This window comes from Grus americana, chromosome 10 (assembly GCF_028858705.1).
Source record: "Grus americana isolate bGruAme1 chromosome 10, bGruAme1.mat, whole genome shotgun sequence".
Lineage (NCBI taxonomy): Eukaryota > Metazoa > Chordata > Aves > Gruiformes > Gruidae > Grus > Grus americana.
In genome coordinates this window covers 17,317,679-17,337,963 of record NC_072861.1, presented here as the reverse complement: position 1 = coordinate 17,337,963, position 20,285 = coordinate 17,317,679, and the positions used below count along the sequence as shown (strand labels likewise).

General features: G+C 44.2%; 1 protein-coding gene across 1 annotated transcript in view; it reads right to left on the bottom strand.

The window, feature by feature from the left end:
• Positions 1-10,911: 10,911 nt before the first annotated feature.
• SLCO3A1 (solute carrier organic anion transporter family member 3A1) overlaps positions 10,912-20,285 on the bottom strand; it is a 145,145-nt gene continuing 135,771 nt past the window's right edge. Inside the window, exon 10 of the mRNA XM_054837246.1 lies at positions 10,912-20,084. Within this exon, the coding sequence (XP_054693221.1) occupies positions 19,705-20,084 (380 nt within the window). The 3' untranslated portion in view covers positions 10,912-19,704. The remainder of the gene's footprint in view (positions 20,085-20,285) is intronic.

The window sequence follows — 20,285 nt, the reverse complement described above, 5'->3', positions numbered from 1 at the left end:
CTTGCCACTGCTTCACACCTGTGATTTGGGTCAGAGAAAACTTTTCCTGCATGCTTTCAACAACAATTTGCACAAATGTCTTTAAACCCAGGGTCCAACGGGTGTCCTATGCAGAAGGAAACTGGGCACAAGTTTCCTTCTCTGTCTCAACAGAGCCATGCACATTTCTGTCTCTCTCATGGGAGAGAAAATCTAGATGCTATTTCTGCCTCCTCATGGCTTGTTGCAACAAGGACTCCCCCTATTACCTTTCCCAGAGGGGAGAAGAGTTGCCTTCATTTCTAAATTTAGCTTTAATGAGTGCAAAATGAATAAGGTAGCAGGGGAACCTAATCTGGTTAGCAAAGCAGCACCAGAAAGCACAAGCTGTTTGCGTACAGCGTTGGATTTTGATATCCTGTGCTGAATCCACAGGAGTACTGAAAGGACTCAAGTCTCCTGAAACTTCAGTGTTTGTGTGGATAAGCAGTAGGTACTAATTTGGCAGGTAGTCCTTACCTCCAGTGATGACAGCAGAGCTGTATTTGGCCTTGAGCAAACACATGTGCCTGCTGACTTTGCTGCTTGGATGCTGTTGATGAAGGGAGAAGTAGCACAGGCTGGAATATATAAAATTCTGTGCAAAAATCATCCACTTGCCACAGCTTGCAGACGTACTTCACTCCTAAGACGTACCCTCTGGCTGTTCCTGCTATCATCCGTGCTCTGCGGATCTGACGGTCTGACAGTGCCTGGGTCGCCTTTCTCCTCCAGTCCTGGAGCACTGCAGAGCTCTGCTCATTCATCTAACTTTGAAGCAAAATTATTTGCTGCGTTTATTCAAATCCAGGATCCTAAACCAACACTACTGATGTACCTCAGCCTTGCTCCAGACTTGATTCTCCGAGTCTCTACTGATGCCCTTTGGTCCTGACTGGCATTATCCTTTCTACCCTCCACAGCCCAAAAGAATGCTGCTGAACTCAGCTAAGCTGCATGGCAGAATAGATCTGCAAAATATCCAAAAGGATAGGATGCCCTATCTGACTTTTGCAGATTTGGAATTTACATAAATCATTTTGTCCAAGGACCCCAAATACTCAACAAACCTTACGAACCCAAATTCCTTGGCCCATTGCTGGGAAGTAGCTCCATGGGCCAAAAAAAATTGGCACCACTGTAACCAAAGTAGCTTCACTGCCCAAAAGCCCAAAGAAGAGCGTGTACAAAGAGATAAATTATTCAGATGCTACTGCAGGGCATTTTAAGCCAGGACTCCAGAATTAGCACCTGGCATTTGTCAGAAATGGCAGAGGATGGCTCATGATCGTAAATGATCGAGACATTTCCTTTGGTCTCACGCGAATGCTGAAACTATCTTCAGAAACAATAAATTCCCCTAGTTCTGTGCTGACGCCACCATTTTCTGCAGAGTCCTGGGGCTTCCTTGGAGGTCTCTGGACCAGACACACATAAGGGATGCGCAAACTGAATTTCAAAAGCGTCTCTGCACCCACAGCTCGCAGTGAAGTCATCTGAGGAGGCTGCAATGCTCCGAATCCTTTCCTAATTAGATCAGCAGTCTTGTCACCTCCTGAGAGGGCTTAGTATATCCTCTGGCTTTTAAAGGAATTCTATATTAAAAGCAGAGATCTGATAAATTGGAGCCTTCCTGAATGCAGAAAAAAAATGTAAGGACAATAAAGTTGCTTGGTTTTTTTTTTTCCTCCTCACAGTTTTGAGTAATGATAGCTAGAGAAATAACACTTGTTTGTAAGTTACCCATGATCCTTTTCATCCAAAGGGATCTTAGTAGCAAATTAATCAATTTTTTTTTTTAATACATAGAGGGCATTAACAACACGCTCAGTCAGTTTTCTCACTTGAATTTCAACTTTTTCAAGGCTGTGACCACACATTCACAGAAGAAGAAGTAGATAATATTATCTTTAATTTGTCACTAATTTATATGGGCTTATTTTTAGGGGGATGAAGCACATATAAATTATTTTTATACATATTTATATTTCAGGGGATGAATGAAAACAGTAAGCACCATCAATTATTCAATCAGGCACAGAGGCAGCAAATCAGCTGTGTATGAGCAAATCACTCATATGAGCACTAGGGTCAATTATCCCCCTATATAAGATATTTCAGCAGTATATAAATTAATACAAAAGGATGGATTCACGTTTCAATGCTCTCGCAGTTTCCTGGTGTCACGTAGATACTGCATGTTTATTTATCATTGCTGGGATGAGGGTTCATTTGCATGAACGGGCATAAAGACACAACAAGGCGCTGGATCTGTGGCTCGTAGAATTTGCAGGGTGAGCTGCTAGAACAAGGAAGTGGTACCTGGGAAGGAAGGCATTATTGTTATTATTATTCCCATTTTGCAGGCAAAGAGTGAAGGCCTAAGGAAACAACGGCAAGTGGAAGCGTATAAAGGACTGAGAGGGAAATCCTGTTTTTTCTGTGCACAGTGCTTGAGTCGCAAGGCGTACACCTTCTCAAGAAGCTCTACACCTCAAAAACTCAGAGAGCAGCTGGGAAACTGCAGCTTTACCTTCACCACCTCCAACAAAACAAATGGGATTTAGAGATGCTCAGAGATAACAGGTGGCCTAGAGGTCACCAGGGAGCCAAACCCTCACATCCGCAAACCCTGTGGGCGAGACCCGTGCAAGCCAAAATGAGCAAACAAGGGTGAAGTGTTTGTGAAAATTTATATAAATGATGTTTGAGTGTTTTCCTTGGAGATATTTCTGACCTTTGCTATGAACGTTCATACAAACGATATATTTGTTTGCAAGAACAATTGTGCAAAGGGAAATTCTCAGAAATATGCATTTGAGTGAAGCTTCACTACAAAGGGGCTTATACAGCCATGCAGAAATCTCTTTGCTGCATATAAAAGTTTCAGTCCCTCAGGAAGCAAGTAGAAGTAATACGATCTAGGTAATACATTTTGCAAAAGAGAAAATAGCAACGAAAGGCTGGCAAACAGCCCGATGCAATTGAAATGAACTTGAGGACTGAGATACATCATGGACCGTGTTTGAATAAGCAATATTGTCATAAAACCCAAGCCCGTTCATTCATGAATAATACAGGACCAAGAGACAGGTCTGAATTTGTCATGTAAATTATTTACTCTAACTATGACATGGCCACCTGTCTAGGCTTGCGGCAGCGTTTGAACCAAGGCCCTTTAAATAAAAAAGGAAAAGATACGGTTGCTTAAGCTAAAGAGGAACTTCTTCGCTTCTGCGAAGTAGAGCACTTCTGCACAAGCACAGAGGTGTGAGTGGGGGATGTGACCACTGCTGGGCTGAGCCCCCCACGTTACTGAGCTGCGGAGCATCTTTGGGGGGGCTCTTCAACTTGTTCTGCTGGTGCATTGCATGGTCAGTGATGCTTTTGTCCATGGTGACCAAAGTTGGGACCAAGCCACCAAAGGGACACCGGGATACCCCAGACGGCTGAACCTACCAGCAGGATGGCCAAAGTGCCAGAAGGCAGCAGCATGACCCACCTTCAGAGAAGATGGCCTTCTCCAGAAGCTGCCATTTGGGTTTAGGCTTAGTGAGATGATAACATTTAATATAGAACAGTCACGAGGTCAGGGCAGAGAGGTCTTGATTTGCAGTGGCACTTCCTACACGGGACCCATCTGCCAAAGCCAGTCTGACCTAACACTGATGAGACAACAGCTCTTAGAAACACCTTTGTGCCCAGCTGATAGTAATTGTTAAAGATGGACTAAAATCTGCACTGGAAGAAGTCTAAAAGACATTTCTAAGGATTCTGGATACATCCTTACACGCCTAACCCAGACTGTTCCCACCTTCTCACCTCAATCAGCTCCTCCATAGCTGCTTGCAGCTCTGATTGACCTGAGCTGGAAGAGAGCTGAGCTGCTCAGGATTTCAATGTGTTGGGTTTTGTTGTTTTGTTTTTTTTAAATTTATTTTTTTTAAAGCTGTTGCTCTACAGAGTGCTTCCAAAAAATCCCAGAGGATCCATAATAAACAAGAGCTACTTTTGAAAGCCACTCAGCAGACTTGTTTAAATAACCTCTCTTACTCTTCGATTGTCTTGTTTTTCTCAGGGTTGTCGTAGAGAGGGAGATATTGATGAGTTAGTGGTGTGTCAGGGAGTATAGATGAGAGTGAAGTCATTTACTCTGTTCTTGATAGCATTTATTTTTGACCTATTTCTTCAGTGTGTGTAGCTACAGCATCTCTTTGTTCCTTCACGTCAATTTGGACATTGGGAAGAGCATCCTGCAGTAGAGGCGTTGCACAGACATGGTTAATGCTGCACTGCCTGGGACTAGAGGAGTATCTGTCATGTTCAGTGCATCTTAAGAAAGCAGATACCTTGTAGTAGGGAAGTCAATAGGTTGTTTAGTTATAGTGAGCTTCTAGAAGGCAAAGGCTCATTTTCACCTCTCTAAAGAAAGGAAAGGTCTTGGATATCAGTGCATTAGATCTTAAGAATGTCCCATCAAAACACAGGCTGCTGTAAAGGTTGTTACCTTTAAGAGGAATGTTTTACTGAAATCAGCAAGGTGTTCACTCTCTCCCTTGTATGAGAAAGGTGATGAATGAAAGCAGGTGGTAGGTTCTTAGACTGTTTTCCCCAGAAATAACCCCAAACTTTTCTTCCTGGTGCCTTCCAGCTTTGTTTGCGCTTAACTAGAAAAGAAGAGATAGAAGGTGAAGGATGCCAGGCCAGGCTGTCTCCAAGTTTTAACCATCAGAAGGCTTCTTCAGCAGAAGAGGCATTACTAAAAGTCCAACCCAGCAAGTATAATGTTGATCAAGAGCTACCTACAAACTCCAGCCCTTCTAGAAGGTACAAACACTGTAGAAGACTTTCCGCTGGATATTTTTTCCTGCCCTTGCTGAAACATGCAGCTTTATCCTGGAACCACACAACACATCTGTCCTTTTCAGATAACTCTAACAATTACTCCATTCACACTGCAAGGCAGCACTGCCAGCAGAATAGTTTTGATTATAGCAGTATATTAACTAAACATACTAATTAGACTGATGCACCCTTTTATTGTCTCGCGTTTCCACGATCATATGGCCTGCTGTGCTCTAACCATACTTTAAAATTCTAACTTGTTTTGTCTTCCCTGGCTTTTAAATACCCTTGCATTCCCATTTGCAGCTTTGTATAGGGATACACATGCAAAAACAAATAAACATGCATTTTGCAGACACCTTCACCTTCTCAATGCAGCCCCCAAAAGGCTGCTGCCGTACCTTTTTCCAAAGCCTTAACCCAAGCGATGACAACATTTCAACGCAGCTACAGTAATACCAGGTAGCCAATTCCAGTGATGGCAACAACAGAGCAGGGAAAGGAGGGAGGTAAAAAGGAATCAGCTCAAATAATATTTGCTGAAAAGACGATCCTAAATGTTATTAACCTGATTCTCCTCTGTCATCAAAATTACACCGCGCTATCTCTGGTTCAATGAGAATCAGACCCTGAAAGGTAACAAAATCCTTTCTGTTAACAAGCCCATAAACTAATGGTTCTTGAAATACTTGGCACACCAGGCTTTATGACCTGCAGTGAAAACAGATTAGACGTGATGGAAGGGCAAAGAGAGTCCCCTCAAACCTCATCTTCAGCTGCAAAGTGCTTTCCTGTGATGAGCAGGCTTTGATTTGCATCTCGGTACCCTCTTCTGCATCTTCTTGTGCATTTGTGGTTCAGCAGCATGTTTACAATATTGGGAAAAAATAATATAAAAACCCCCATAACACCACTTTTTGTTCAAACGTCATTTCAACAAGGGTTGGGTTCTGTTCTGACTTCTGGCTTCATCCAGAAATCTAGATATCTTTCAGGTTGCTCTGCTCCTTTCCAGAGGCATTTAGAAGTTGTGTGGGTGTTAGTACTGGATGAGCGCTGATTTCAGTGGGGAATTAGTACATGTTCTGAATAGAGACGATATGCTTTGTATACACCCAAGGCTTGCAGGAAAGAGGTCTCCAGGATTTCAGCTAAATGCATTCCTAATTAATCTAAGGGGAAGGGTAGCATTCAGTGTCCTCTAAGGGCTGCCACGACAACATCATCATATCAATCATTCATATCATCGGTTCAGCAGTCCCTTTTTTCTTGCATGTGAAGAGAGGGCTGAGAGATAACAAGTTTAATCCTAGAAACCATCTCTAAGAGAACAGCAGGATGAGGGTCCACTCCATCCTGAGCATTTCCTAGCATTCTGAATTTCTGGTTGCTGAATTTGCCAAATTTCTGCATTTGCCTGCTGGAAGCAGCCTGAGGACCCTTGTTCATTTTGCACAGCCATCCTGCAACCTCTAGGAGCACATTTACTCCTCACTGCCACCTTGAGTCCATCTGAGAATAAGTCAAGTCTCTGTCCCCTTTTCTCCCCCACCTCTCAGTAGAAATTCTCCTAACCTGCTGTATAAGGAGACCATTTTTATTCTTTCTGGATATCTCCTAAAGGTGAAAATGGGACCTCTGCTGAGCATCATCATCCCAGGCTCAAGGCTTTTAATGAAAACCTGAAATTCCTTCTATTTAAGGCCAGGGAGGTGACTAATGGACTAAACAGCCGGAGAGGTGGAGGAATGGCTCTGCTGAAAAGCACTGTAGCAGCCAGCAAGGTCCATGTGCTGAGCCAGTGTTCACGACAGCCAGTGAGCCCTGCAGACCTCAAACAGAGAACAAACTCCCCTGATCTGCACTTTGTCCTCCTCAAGCAGCTTTTCGCTACCTACGAGGCCAGTGAAAACATATTTCTACAGCTGCCCTTCACCTTCATGGATTTTCACCTCTAAAATAAGGATCCTCCTACCAAGACCTCTGCATTCTGAAAAATACAGGCTATAGCCATGTAGTCTTTTGCAGCCCGTGCACAAGGGCAGGGGGACACGAGCAAGCTCTGCCCACGCATACGGTGCTCCCAGTCTGAGGGTGAGCCCAGCTCAAGCATCACCTTGGCAGGGCAGCGCTGGCAGCATCTTCCCATCCCCTGCTGGGAGCAACGGGGTGGGGCAGATGCAAATTTGCAAGAGAGTAGACGCAAAGCCAATTTTAAAATGAATGTTGGCCTCAAACTAACAGGGAAAATGCACCATTGGCTTTGATTTTTAAATACATTAGTACTTCTCTCAAAGACTGGATCAATGGAAAAAGGAAACTGAGCGATGGATAACCATTTACTTGCTTAGGAGTAGGATTTATCCTTGCGTTGTCCGACAAGAGCATGGCCAACTGTTGGGTGACTCTGTGCTCTTGCATTTCCCTCATAGCAGCCGTGCCTGCTCCCATGTCCCAGGTAACCACCAGGCTAGTTATGTACTAGAAGTATTTACTGGTGGGGTCTGGAGCAGCAAGAAGCATCTGTGAAAAATTCCAGAAGGTGTATATGCACTTGTATTGCAAAAATAGAACAAAATACTCAATTTCAAGATTTCCACAGAAGTGTAACGTTAAGCAGAAAAGATTGCTTGAAGGCAATCAAAACATTTCATTTTGATCAGAGTCCAAATACTCCAATTTATTTTATATGCTGATAGAATTCAAGCTACGGTTTCCCAAAGAAAACTCTAAGTGACCCAATTCCAACAAGACAGTGTGAGCTCATCAGATTTTGTTTGAATGCAATGCCACTGAAATAGAGATATTCCCCCCAAAAAGACATAATTTTGAGGAAATTACATTTTTTCCTCATGGAGAATATTCCGTCTGCTTGTATTTAGCAGTTTGTTTTTGCACTTTACCAGCAGAACTCTGAGGCATTTGTGTGGAAGGACAAGTGCCGCGTTACAAAGGGGCTGAAATCCACCACGCTACAGAGGAGATACCTGCCAGGGACTGAGATTCCTCCTTGTGCTGCTGAAAGTTGAGTCATGAAACCAAGGTAGGTCTTGATGTGCAGCACCTCTGCCAAGCAGGCAGAAAATATTAGTCATTTTTCCCTCCATCCCTCATTTATCAGCCTCCATCTGGTTATCTTTTGTGTAGATCACAGGCTGTTGTCAAAGTTTGCAGAGCACTTGTCTCGGTTATGGCTCGTTCAGCGTCAGGGACTGGAGGTATTGCTGCAGCATCACTTGGGAACATGCTGAGCACTTTTCTTCAGTCCCTGTACAAAAGCAGCCTTGAAACAGGTGCCTGCATTTACTGAGTTCCACGTGCACGTCTCCCTGCTTCTTATGTGACATGAAGTGTCCTTTGCCATCCAGAAAGCAGTGAGCTCATTTGGGAGCAGTGAACGGGGAGGAATTTTGCTCGCTCAGAGAGGCGGCGATGGCCGACAGTACCACAATAATGAAATGGTAGGTAGCATGGTAGCATTTTAAAGGGCTGTAGGTATTTGCAAAACGCACATGCGCCTAAGCCCTTTGTCTCAGCATCTAAGGCACAGGAACATGATTCAGCATGTGGCTGTCAGGAACACACCTGCTGTTTAAAAAGCAAGATTTGAAAGAGAAACCTTCAGGCTCCTAGCCTGCTGAAAGTACCTGTCTGATCTCACGATCTTGTACTAGCCGCGTGAGCCAGGATCTGTCCCTACAGAGCTGAGACAGACAGCAGGAGGTACAGACAGAAGAGCTGTGGACCAGCAGGCAGCTGCCTCTTGCAGAACAACCCATTTCTCCAGGTAACGAGACCTCTATGGATTTGCAGTGAGGAGACCACATAGACCAGGGCAGCTCAGGGTAGCCAGGACACAAGCTGCAAACAGCTCTCTGAAGACAGGCAGTTCCTGGTCTTGCAAGGCACAAGCCCTTGCTCCTGCCTGGCCCACGTTTGTCAAGGAGAGAGGGAAAAATACCTGATTTTGTCCTGCCATGAACAACACGGGATCTGTCCATCTTCCCTGACCAGCTGAGCAGGGCTCTTCAAACAAGGTTTGTGGTACCAAAGTTCACAATTCTAATGACATGTTTTATCCTTCCAATATTCTCCACTCCTGACCACCTGATTGCTCTTGACATGATCCTTACTCCAGTAAGCACACATCCTAGGGCATGCTCTGGTTGCAAGCACAGGAACACCAGAATACAAACCCAAAACAAATTCTTCCAAGCCTTAACAGCTACTTCATGCCATTCAGCCAGCTCAGAGGCACCATAAACATCACCTGAGGCTTCAGAAGCTGAGCAAACCTGGTGCAGAGCTAAGACTTTCTGCTAAGCACACTCCTGGATACACAACAACCTTCTCAGCTTGCAGCTCCCAGACTTCATCCCCTATCACTGCCTTACGCTGAGCCTGGGCTCAGAAGACCACAGGCAGGCTGGCCTTGGGAAGGCTGCCAGGATCACACCCTCCCTGGACTAGCACCATAGCAGCAAGACTTACCCAAAGCCTGGGAACAAGAAGAAGAAGATGCATCAGAGAGGGCTGAAGGAGGGAGGTAAACCTGTGCCATTGATGTGACCCATCTGTGAGTCCTTTCTAATTAAAGCAGGGCTCACAGCACAGCCACACACATAGCCCTGCTGCTAATTAGGGAGGGCTGAGCACTGACACATTAACCTCTCGGTCTCGAAACATTAACTTTACCAGGTGTAATATCTTCTAGGTGACATAAAGGTTAATAATCTGCATCCAAAACAGAATCCAGCTTGGTAAATACCCAATTAACCAGGTTCTGTCAGAGGCAGCAGCAAAATGCAAGGTCTAGGATGGCTGTAGAGAGGCTCTGAAAAGCTGTGTGTGGTGTGTGCTGGTGTGCACACCCACTGCGGGGGACCTGTAAGGAACGGCCAGTGGAGCGTGCAGGAGTGATGCCTTCAGAGGGAGTCTGCGTAGGCTCCAACACCCGCAATAGCTAGGCTGAAGGGAAGCAATACAATGAAATAAATAAAAGATTCTTCGCTGTCAACATTTAGCAAAACATTTTTTTTCCAGCCTTCCTCCCTCACTCCCTCCTTCTGAACCGTTCTCCAAAGCTTCTGTTGTTTGAAAGTGAATTCAAAGTAACGGTGGTTGGATTTAAGCTGTATGCAGTAAAATGGAATGGTTTTTTTCTAACTTTTAATCTTCGTTTTGCCCTCTGCCTTCCCGAAGAGGGAACTGGAACAGGGAAGGATAAAAAATGGAACAAACAAGGAATAACTGAATATTCAACTCAGTTTGAATGTAATTGCCTCATTTAGCATCATTTTGTAGAAGCTCAGGAGAAAATGATTCTTTTCATACAACAGATTTGAAACATTTAAGAATAATGGGTCAAATAAGTGCTTACTTTTATTCTGACCAATGCAGCAGCTAGAACAAGTGGAAACGGCTACCATCACATTCTCACGAATGTGCCACTCTGCTGGCCTGACCCCACGGCACTGGGCGCTTTGATGGAGATGAAGGGAGAAGCCTCTGCAGCTCTTGGAGCAAAAACAGCTGCAGGGGCTCAGGGTGCTTTGCAGGGCTCAGCCACTTCACTAGCTGTTGCTATTTTAGCTAAAAGCTCTTTTTTTTTTTTGCCTCCACAGCTGAACTGACACAAAGAGTGTCGGACACATTCGTCATCAACGAGACATCCAGCATTTTTCCTAACTGCTCAACTCCTGTTCCCTCTGAGCTCCTCCTCATCTTACCACCTCTGCAACCATCCAAGATGTCCTGGTTCTCCCTCCCCTTTTCTACAGACATTAACTAAACTTTGGCTTCCCCTTTCCAAAAATCTGCCTTACCTTCTCTAACCACTTCTTCACCAGCACCCCCCCTCTGAAGGCACCGCACACGCACGGGAACACGTTCAGACCCACTTGCCATTTCTAGCAAACTTTCAACCTCAGCATCAAACCTCCAACCCAAACTCTCAACTCCACTTTTACTGAAACTGAAAACTTTCTGGGAGAGACAGAGTACCAGCCAAGCTGGGAAAACCAAAGAGATCATCCAGTGAGACAGGAGAAGAATGAAAATAGTGTTTTTAATATCATTTACAGCAAACTTACAGTATGTATTTCACATCACATATTTCTAAACTGCTCATCTGGAAAATATAAGCTGCAAAAATACAGAACACAGTACTCAAAATATATCGAGCATGTGGTTTCTCTTTTTTCTTTTCTTTCTTTTTTTTTTTTTTTTTTAAAATCAATTGTACAGTGAAACATTTCCTTTTCCAAACCAGGTTTTGGTTTATTTTGGAAGTGCTGCTAAACTTCTGCAAAATTATCGGCAGTCAAACCAGCACACTTCAAAGACCTTTTGGAGGACCGCTTTCCCTTGGGCACTGTAGGAAAAGAGTAACCTACAGCCCGAGGCAGGGGCAGAGGCACCTGGGCTCACCCAGATCCCATGCACGCTGCTACACACCATCTGTGGAGAAGTTCTATGCAGGAAGAACCTTCTTCACATACAACCACCCACAAATGCTGCTCTGCCCAGGTGACTAGCAATGAAGAATAGCAATGATACGTGGGACAAACATCACTGACTGGTCTGGTACGGAGGCAGGTAGATACTCCTCCAATAGTTGTGGAGCCTGCAGAGAGCTCTGTGGGGCGTTTTGAGCCATAGGTCTGACAAACTGCATCGGGCGACCTTGTTTCTCCTTTGAGAAATCCTCCACAGACCGACGGGAGATTACATCCACACACCAGCTGCAAACACTTCCCAGAGAAGTCCTGAGCTTCTGAAGCCTGGAGAAACTCTCACCAACAACCCAGTTAAGAGATGCATCAGAATTTGGGGGCCACGTGGCAGACCTGCCTCACTGAAATGCGTTAATTCTGTTATTACACCGTAGAGAAACATGAGGATGGAGAAGGGAGTGGGTTAAGGAACAAAGCGAGTTCCTAATACTCTTATTAGCCAAAAGAAAGGCCCCTCAATGTTTGCCAGAGCCTCAGAGGGGCCAGCTGGTTGAGTTAAGAACAGGAGAACTTCTTTCCCAATCTGCTTTCAATTTTAAGCTCTCAAGTTTGCTCAGCTGTAGCTGCTGCTAAGGGATCTCAAGGGTGGAGAACAACCAGGTTACGCAGGCAAGGCATATGCTCCTGATCAACCTCTGCATCAGGAAAACAAGCAAAGGGAAATCAGCCAAACTAAAACTTCACTTTTCCTCCATCATGAATGAAGCATGGCCAAGGGCTGGCTGGACAGCGCTGTCGCTTCGGCTCACAAACCACTTCAAGTCAGGAGCTGCTCTCCTCCCGCGCATTTAAGCTGCCCCCACTCCCTTCACTCTGGCTGGCTTTCATATGGTGCTCGTGTCTCATCCAGGGCAAAAGGAATTTTAAAATAGTCTTACTGCAAACATTTCCCATCTAATGCCATTTATGCATTTCCAGCTCACACGACCCCACGTGTCCCCGTGCCTGGAATGTGATATAAGTACATACAGCAGGGCAAAAAACCCATTTCTGCAAGACTGCATTTGACTTGTATCAAAATCCTAACGAACACCACATTTACTGTACTTTATTTACATGGTAGTCACGTATAATATAATACAATACAGCGTTCCATTTGCAGTGGTAGGCACTATGGGTTTTAAAAGGTCACAGCTCTTCCCCTGCTCCCATCCCCACCCCTCCTCCCTACGGATGTGGTACCCAAGTGAACCAAGAGCTCCCTTTCATGTGGTCCCAGTGCTGCTGCACTTTTCCACTGAACCCTGCTTTGAGATGGCTCCTTCCCAAAAGTAGATGATGGGAGCTGCTTTCACGTGCTAACATGGAGAGCCCCAAACTTTGGTGGTCATGGACCATTGGTAACCCTTAACATTTGCCAGGGACAGTTGTGCATAGCCTCATCACCGTGCTTTGCACTGAAAACATCGTGAAGGCAACGCGGGGCTGTAGACAAGCTACAGACCTCCGAGCACAGCTTACAGGCCACCTGCGATCAACAGAGCACGGTTTTGGTCCCACTGCATGTAAGACTTTTGGAAAATGGCTGCGAGTCTTCAGGAGGGATCATCATCCTCCGATCAGGCAGAAAGCGTCGTGGGCGACGAACAAGGGTCATTTCTTCCTTAAGTTCACACAGTTTAGAGTTGTGAGGCACCAAAAACATAGCACAGAGATGCAGTTTACATTGAGGGATAAATGCACTGGTATTTGTGCGATGCCATACTGCAAAAGAAAAGGGTTTTGAAGGGCTAAGATATACGCGGCAGAGGAAGATGCCTTTTGCTGTCCTACCAACTGTCAATTCAATTGGGAAGAATTAAGACATGTTAGGCCATGTGCAACTCTCTGATTCCCAAGAGATTTTTTGCTTCCGATCTAAGAGCTGTGCAAACATTGCAAATAAAATTTGCACCACCTGCTTCACCTTAATACCAATTTGGTTTTGTCTGGGTTCATACCCTTCTCATGTTTGCTCTCAGTAATTACTCAAATGAATGCATTAACTGGTAGGAACACTGGGAGAGACAGAGAATTTCAAGCATCTGTGAGAGAATATTCCTGGAAAGTGGATTGTGAGTTGGAAGCCAGCACTTTGGCTGTCCTGGAGCAGTGTATGTCCAGTGGCACTCTGCCCACTGGCACTGAGCAAAGATCCTCTTACTCAATTCCTAATCACATGCTTTTGAACTAAATATTTGTACTGATGAGAAAACTCAAGCCTAGGGAACTCAGGGACCAGAAATATCCCCCATGATTTCTGTGTCTGGTCAGAACAAACCAACATGTATGAATTCTAAGCAAGCTTTTCCAAACCCCTCCAGACCACAGATGATATGCAGAAATGACCTTGCAAATACACTGGAGGCCTTTTCTTGGTTTTCTTAGCAATTCACAAGGAAGAAATAAAAGGGAAAATTCATTTATGAAGTTGCTATAAATTATTTCCCGAGTTGGACTTGACAAGTTTCTTACTGCTTTCTGCCATTTGCAGACACCAACGTTGTGCAGAACAAGCCCAGCACTATGAAGTATCAGGGTATTGCTAATTTCTTCCTTCCTACGGTGTGACACTCCGCTCTGCCACACTTAATCTGAAGAAAGTAGGGGAAACATCGCAAACTCATAGTATCCCAAAGACCTCGTCCCTGGAGTCACTCCATTCATCAAACAAACAGAGACTGAAGCAAGGTTTTGACAAGCAAATCAGCATATGCACTACATACATCCTATGGTCCCATTCTTGCAGCCATCTAAATGGATTCCTGTGTCTGTGTGGCTCCTCCTGAATTCCCTGTGTCCTTTCGGGACTGAGGGATGCTCATAGCTGAGCAGCTGTGCCAAGACTGAAGCTGAAAGAAAGCAGTCCATGTTCATAGTCTGTCAAAGAAAACACCACCTCCTTCTGCTCCGCTGGATTCAGGGAACAGACAACGGTCAAAGATTTTACTTGGTATCACTAGTTAATAAAGAAGTACCTGATGTCTAAGAACTGCTGAAAGGCCATTTTTCAGCGAAGCAATTGTATTAAGACTCAGATTGGCTAGGAATGTCAAAGGAATGATAGAAAACATCATCTGCGGCCTAGAAGTAATAGATTTAGCGTATAAAAGCAGAACAAACTATAATATTTTGAGCATATGTAAATACTAAGTGAGACCTGCTGGCCCCCCAGGCAAAATTAAATGCCACTCAGTAACCCTGAGCACCTCGTACTGACTTGGCAGAGTCGAGCTGTGCTTTGCCGTTGGGAAGAAGGAAGGACTGTGTGGCTGGAGAAAGGAAGCTGATGGCAAGTTTGGAAGAAACGCCCACAAAGCGTGGGTCTCAGGCAGGTAGGTCTATCCAGGAGCACGGAAGGGTGGATAATCCTTTCAGGGACTCCGGACGGCTCAGACACAATGCCCTGGTTGTTCCTTTCCTCCTTGGATCATTCTCAACCATCAGATAACTGAAGCTGAGCCTGGCTCGTGCCAAAGGCTCCCATCACACCATTGTCCGTCTTAATAAACTGCTGCCTACGTTCACACCAACTGTATCTTGGCTGCCTGTCTCCTGGAGCTGCTGCCAACAAAAAAGGTGAGTCACAGCAGCAGCATGGGATGTTGGGAGAGGTGAACTCAGAGTTAGGTAAGAAAAAAACTCCTCATGCAAACGGGAACAGGTCAGTATTATTGCTTATATTCAGGGGTGCTCTGCCCTACACAGAGAAAGCCCATGAACTTTGCAGGCATTATTCAGATCTAGAGAGAGAACAACAAACCTGCTTCTGTCTGCAAAGGTAGTTCACATGAAATTAGGGGATAGATGGGCATGGCTGTGTCTAAAGGCAGAGTGGGAATAAGTCTGGAAACCCTTGTGAATAAAGGAACAAAGCTGTTATCACATCAGTCCAGGGAAGCATTTGCATGTCTTTAATACTGACAATTCCCCATGTCACCTGCCAAGAATAAAACACCAAGATTGTCCAAGTCTCAAGAAAATACTAAGCCCAACACACCCAGCTGGGACAAACTCTCACACGGCAGCAACAGCCGTGGCTGACTCGGGGGCTAAAGCTTCACAGTGCTGGTAGCCTCCAGGTTGTCTTGGCTTTGCTGCGGTGTGAAGCTGCTGGTTATGAGCTGGAGTTGCCTTCTGTCTCCCAGGACCTCGTTTACTGAGAAAAGTATGTCCCTGACTGAGACACAAAGGTAAACCTGAAGTACATTGCCTCCAACAGCAATGTGACGAACATAAAACTCTGATAGGGATAGGTAGGACTCCAAATCTCGTTCATTCCCTTAATATTTTTTTCTTTTCCAAGAAAAAAAAGCCAATGCATCACAGCTATTTGTAAATACTCCAATCACTTTCCAAATGTCTACAGACCATCAGATCAATTCTGAAGCATAGCTAACTCAGCTAATTGAAGCAAATTCCTCTCTGCATCTTTCCCATTTCGCCTCCCCAGCAAGGGGAGACCCAACTGAGATTAGCAGTAGCAGCACTGAGTAGTTCAGTGCATCTTGCAGGGGTACAGCAGTGTGAGGTCTCTATTAGCTGAATTCCCGAGGAACGGAAGGTTTGTCTAGATAATTCAAGCACTGGCCTTTTCAGTCCCACTATACATCCAAGACGTGCTGAGCAAAGTCAGAAAAATGTATGATTTCAGTATGTATAAAAAGAAGGCTCTGAAAATGCATCCCCTTGTTAACAAGGATGCAAAGAAACCAATTCTAGTGTCATCTGCACCAATTTTAGACTGGGGTCCCCTTCTGATTCCACTGGGGCTATGCCAAGGTGGTATCTGTGCAAGGGAAAGGAAACCCCAGCCTGAAGTCATGCAAGGCAACTGGACAATCCCATAGAGACCGCTAAATGTCAAGTAGTTTATTTTTTCAAACATCCCATTCCTTAGCAGACAGCCATGCAGGGAACACAGTCCTTGGAAATGTCAAAATAACATTTCTGCTGAGACTGAGATTTCAACAGAACCCTGAATTTCAATGCCCCTGAATAAGGAGAAAAAAATTCCAACATTGGATCTGGGCTGCACAGCTCAGACCACGCCCCTGTTTCTGTTTCCAGGAATGGGCATTTCTCTAACTCCATCCATGTTCTTACGTTTCCTGCACGGTTAAGGCAGTTGCGGGATGGAAGCGAAGTGCTGACGGGCGAAGGCCCATCCTGCCATTTGGGAAGCGGGAGGATGTCTGAGATTCTTCATTTGTTATTCTATAACAAAAATTGGGTTGTGGGCAAAACCGGCTTATGGTTTTGAAATCAGAAAAAAACAAAGAGCCTGCTGGGATGGCTGAAGGTTTTGGTCTGTGTGTTTTCTTTAAACTAAAGCTCTGTTCTTGAATCTGTACCAAAGCACTGACAGTAAAGCCCTTCATGATGCAGGCGTCTGATACATCCTTAAAAAAAAAAAAAAGTGGAATGGGGAGAGAGCTTTTCAAAATCACATTATCAAAAGAAATAAAACAACAATCATGCAGGAATTTTAAGTTACAGCTTAAAAATAATGTAAGTAACCCCATTCAACTGCATCTACATACATATCAAAAGAAGGGATTAAATGAAAAAAAAAAAAGAAAAAACACCACCCAACCAAAAATAAAAATGAAAAAGTTATGTGCCCTGGAATCGTGTTTCTATAGCTCCGGTCAAGGGGGACTTTTGACTGTACTGACAAACCACAGCTCTTGGACACCGCAAGTTTGTTTTGCATCATGTCAGCATGCTCTTCTTCACCTTGGACTTTCAGAGGGGAAAAAAATGAAATTGTGAAAGGCGTTATAGAATTTCAAGCAATCAGGCTTTTAGAAAGGTTCTATTCTGTGACATTTGTGTTCGTGTCTGAATGTGTGTGTATAGTATAAAATTATGAGCTAACATTTGAAAAGACAGCAGTCTAAGTAATAAATTTGCAGAATGAAGAGAACTGTACAGAATGATTTCAAAGGCTTATACTTGACAATTATACATATTTTATGAGACAGTTATGCACCCTGTGCCTTTTTTAAATTCATTGTTTTATGGATGCTGTATCTATTTTAGCAGACAGGATATACTAAACCAATCTAATGGTCTAAAAAGCATCATTTACCACCCAACATAACAATGGCACTGCATAGCTTAGTAACTTTTTTTCCTTAAACTCCTTCGTTAATCAAATGATTCTTAAAATGGCTGAAAACCAAGAATCAGATATCTGCAGTTACAATATTTGTCAAGTATTTGGCACAGGGGAGTTTATTTGATACACCCTTTTTTTTTCCCCCTTATTGTTGCTGAACATATAATGCTGTGCATAAATTACAAACACACGTAAAGTCAGTCAAGTGGAAGCAGTTTGATACCACACACCCATGTTTCAATGCCTAGATAAGAGCAAAGTCTGCTAAAAAAGTGTTGAACACGAGTGGCAAGTTATCAACTCTCTGTAATTGTGCCAACTCCGCAGTGTCCACTGCCAGCAATGGACAAGGACTCGGGGAAGATCAGCCCCTCTGCCAGCTGCATGGAAGGGATGTCCAGCATTCAGTTCAACATGCCAGGTTACTTCTCTAAACATCTGCAAGTTCACAACAGCTTCAAAACACAAACCAAAACCAGGAGCTTTTTGATTATGATGCTAACCCTTAAAAACCTTCTGACATTTAGTCCATTGGAAATAGGTCTCGTTCCCGGGGAAAACTCATCAAACACAACCAATTTGTATTGCTTCCAGCAGGAATGTTTTGAAAAAGAAAAATATGCATGCAAAATAAGCCTGCCCCAATGCTTCTTGAAATCAGATGAAAGCTTCCCGATGACTTTTGCAGGCTTAGCTAAGACTACATTGCAAAAGCAAAGCCAAATCTGCTCCTACATGGGTGCCCCTTGAGAACCTGAATGAAAATTTCAGAGGTGCTCAATGCTGCCCAGCCTCTGCTCCTATAACCCAGCCTCCCGTAGGAACACTATTTGCACATCTAAGGGCAAAACGTGGCCTCCAGGAGGGGAGATTATTCCACCTTCCTCATGTGACTTCCACCAAAGTCAGTGGACTTTCTCAGGTGAAAAAAAAAGTATCAGTTGTGAGGGCTGCAGGATTAAGGTCAGTATTCCTTTCATCTTGCACGCACACACACACACACGCTCACTTACTTTAAAGAAAACACCCACCACACAATTTCTAGATTGCAAATTATATATATATATCTTTAAAAACTGGAGAGAACATAAACAGCCTCTCTCTCTATATATATGTATTCACTGAGTCACACAGAATATGAAAAATCTATATTATGTAAATCATCATATTATCTATAATTCTCCAACTGACAATTGTTTTTATAGAGACACAGTGCATTCGTTCTCTTTTAAAAACATATTATGTGTCTTCATTGGCTTGGTAGCATATTAGAATGAAGGCGTATGGATAAAAACCGCAGAGGATTAAACAAACCCCTTGAGTCACATTATGTTTGGGTGAATTAAACAGTATCCTTCCCCAAACTAGCATAAATAAATTCTCCCTATGGAAAAGTGTCAGTGATTTAAGGGTTAACATATATTTGAAAATATGTTTTAAAAAAATCTTATCAGAGGACTACAGAGACAAGTATTTGGAATTCATCCCCCTTTAAAAATGACAGCACGTTTGGCAAGTGTGAGCAAATGTCTTGAACTTTACTGGGTTTGAGAGATCTGAGCACAGCTATTCACAGACAACCACAAAGCTGCGATCTGCGAATAAGCCTCGGCTGGAAGGACTCTGATACCTCTGACAGCACTGCTCGCCACCTGGAAGGTTTCCAGCAGCTTTCAAGGTATTTATGGTGGACTCGTGGCTGGTGACAGAGCGTGACTGGTGGAACAGCTCTAGCACCGCTCCCTCTTTGCCATCACAGAGCACAGCGGGTTTGAACAGCACCCAGACCGGCTAACCCTTCAGGCCATGCTGCGGGGCTCCACACATCCCTGGGGCCCTGCTTGCAACCGCAAACACCTATTCCAGCCTTGCTGTTATCACCTTGCTTTCTCTACGCCTCGTGCCCAAGTCCGTTTGTCTGCCGAGCTCTCCGATGAACCCCTGCAGCAGATGCCCTTCTTGGAAGCTCGTACTGTCATCAAAGGGGCTGGTACCCAGCCACAGCAGCTCCCTGCTTTCTCCATCACCCTGCAGGACTTCACAAGTGATCCTATTAAAAGATGCTGTTCTCAAGAATCCTGGCTGGGTCTGACTTTGAGAAAAAGACAAAAGTTTCCTGTGTTGCCGTTGTTTTGCAGTTGTGTTTCTTCATTCTCACTCTCTTCTTGTTTTTATTAAAAAGGACCCTTGTATTATTAATATAGTTCACCCCCTCCACAGTCACTATAAAACAGACTCCATATTTTCACACCACTCGTGATCTTCAAGGTTATAGATAAATTTTGTCCTATGTGATTGATTTTGGGGCACCGAGTCCCGCCCCAGATTGTCTAGGGTGAGAGTAGAGGCAAAAAACTCACTAGTGCTGAGACCACCTTCGTGGTTCTTGATGTATCTTTTATAGTTTTTCCTCAAGCACTGCCAGGTGGTTGTATATAAGATGAATGCAAAAGACTTCAGGGCTATAGCAATACTAACGTACAGGTATCGATAGACCACGTTGTCGTACAGCGCGCAGGCTCCTTGCTCGCCACAGAACGTGCTCCAGAACAGACACGTGGAATCAATTCCAGCCCCAAAGATCAGCGGAGGTGGGATAAAACCTGTCAAAATAAGAGAGACAAATCATGCTTTTATGATCCTTATGATAAAGAGAGAAGACGTGATTGCAGTGAACAGAAAGAGAGGATACTTTATCAAGGTTAATGGCCTCAGATGCAGCCTGTGATTCTAATTTTTTAAGTTCTAAATGAACCTAAACAAAGTCTGTGGATGAGTTTTTAGCTTGGACTCAACATCTACGG